This window comes from Limulus polyphemus, unplaced genomic scaffold, assembly GCF_000517525.1.
Source record: "Limulus polyphemus unplaced genomic scaffold, Limulus_polyphemus-2.1.2 Scaffold11870, whole genome shotgun sequence".
Classification (NCBI taxonomy): Eukaryota; Metazoa; Arthropoda; class Merostomata; order Xiphosura; family Limulidae; genus Limulus; species Limulus polyphemus.
In genome coordinates, this window is record NW_013677480.1 from 2,557 (window position 1) to 4,425 (window position 1,869).

The 1,869-nt window shown below is 30.0% G+C and overlaps 1 protein-coding gene across 1 annotated transcript in view; it reads right to left on the reverse strand.

Moving 5' to 3' along the window:
• Nucleotides 1-241: 241 nt before the first annotated feature.
• LOC106476861 (xenotropic and polytropic retrovirus receptor 1 homolog) overlaps nt 242-1,869 on the reverse strand; it is a gene marked incomplete at its 5' end in the record, with an annotated part of 11,877 nt that continues 10,249 nt past the window's right edge. Inside the window, one exon of the mRNA XM_013937479.1 lies at nt 242-433. Coding sequence (XP_013792933.1) covers nt 242-433 — 192 coding nt within the window. The remainder of the gene's footprint in view (nt 434-1,869) is intronic.

Genomic DNA, 1,869 nt, shown 5'->3' on the forward strand with positions numbered 1-1,869 from the left:
CATAGGTATAACATTGGTATGTTTAACATAGGTATAACATTGGTATGTTTAACATAGGTATAACATTGGTATGTTTACCATAGGTATAACACTGGTATGTTTACCATAGGTATAACACTGGTATGTTTACCACATGTATAACACTGGTCTGTTTACAATAAGTTTACATCCGAGTTTATTCAGTTTTATTCGTTACTTTACGAACCATAACCCAAATAAGAATGCCTCCCTTTACATAAAATCAAATACGAACCAGAATTCGAAGAAGCCAGAACCTGGCATGGTGTCTCATTGTCTTTACTGGATTGATGAGAAAAAAAAACATGATAACTACAAGAGCCAGTGGATTTGCATAGGCAGGAATAGCAAGGGTATTACTATAGAGGAAGGCAAGGACACTCATTGTCCACAGAACTCCGAATATTGCTGCCATCTGAAAACATTACAATCATATACAACTTATATAAGATCTGTATACTTGTGACCAAAACTATAATCAGTTTTCTGGTCATCCAAAAATAAAACATGATGTCTCAAAAATATCAGAAAAAAAAATAACTAGAGCCAATGTTAAATAAATTAGCGAACTTGGACGTCCACTTCATAAACTGGTATTGATATAAATACACTTGATTTAAATAAATATTTAAGCAAAGCTATAGTAAAAAAAAAAATCAAATACCGAATTACATAATTTGAAATAGTAATTAAAAAACTAAATTTTGATTGTTTTAACAAAATGTATTAAGGTTTTGTCTATAATTATTCACTCCTTTTTCTAACTTTCAACAGCAAAAGAAAAATCTGTTTTTGATTACTTGAAGAGAACAAGTAAATGAGAAACTTATGATACATTAAACAGGTAAATTTCTTAACGTGTATAGCCTGATACTAACAACTTGCCATAACTATTTTCACATCTAAAGAAAATCCTCTCAAAATATCAAGTACTAAGAAAATAAACCTTGAGTTCAAATCTAACTAAGAATGTAAACAAGGTGGATTTTCAATAACATATTAAGTTTAAAATATGGAAATATTAGCATGGATTTATTTTAACAGGGGGAAACCTAGCCGTAACCTCATCCAATCAACATACCAATTGTACGTATTATGTACAAGTTACGTCAATTTTACTCGGTAACAGGATCAGTATTCTCTCATAATTTATAGGTTATGTGGTAAACTGCTAGATATAAACAGAAGGTGATTTTAATTCTAATCTTTGAAGATCTATTTAAATGTACTGTTAACTGTAAGCTATTGATTCTTGTTTAAGTTTTAAAATGTCCCTCAGATAATGAAAGATCAAATATCTACACACATTTTGAAAATATATATAGTTTTAGCTTTAAGTTATTAACAAAGTTTTCATGAACTTTTATAATAAAGCTGATAAATAAATAATCAGTGCTAGGGTATATTTTTTTAGCTTGTCTCTGTGACTACAAAACAAAATGGCTCTTTTAAAAAAATACTTAATCCCACTAATGAACCAATTAAAGCATGCATGGTAGGCAGCAATACAGCTTAAACTTCCCTTTATTTGAACAATCCATACATCCCTTAAGAAACTTCCCTTTATTTCAACAATCCACACATCCCTTAAGAATCTTCCCTTTATTTGAACAATCATTGTTCAAATAAAGGGAAGTTTCTTAAGGGATGTATGAACATACATCCCTTAAGAATCTTCCCTTTATTTGAACAATCAATACATCCCTTAAGAAACTTCCCTTTATTTGAACAATACATACATCCCTTAAGAATCTTCCCTTTATTTGAACAATACATACATCCCTTAAGAAACTTCCCTTTATTTGAACAATCCATACATCCCTTAGGAACATTCCCTTTATTTGAACAATA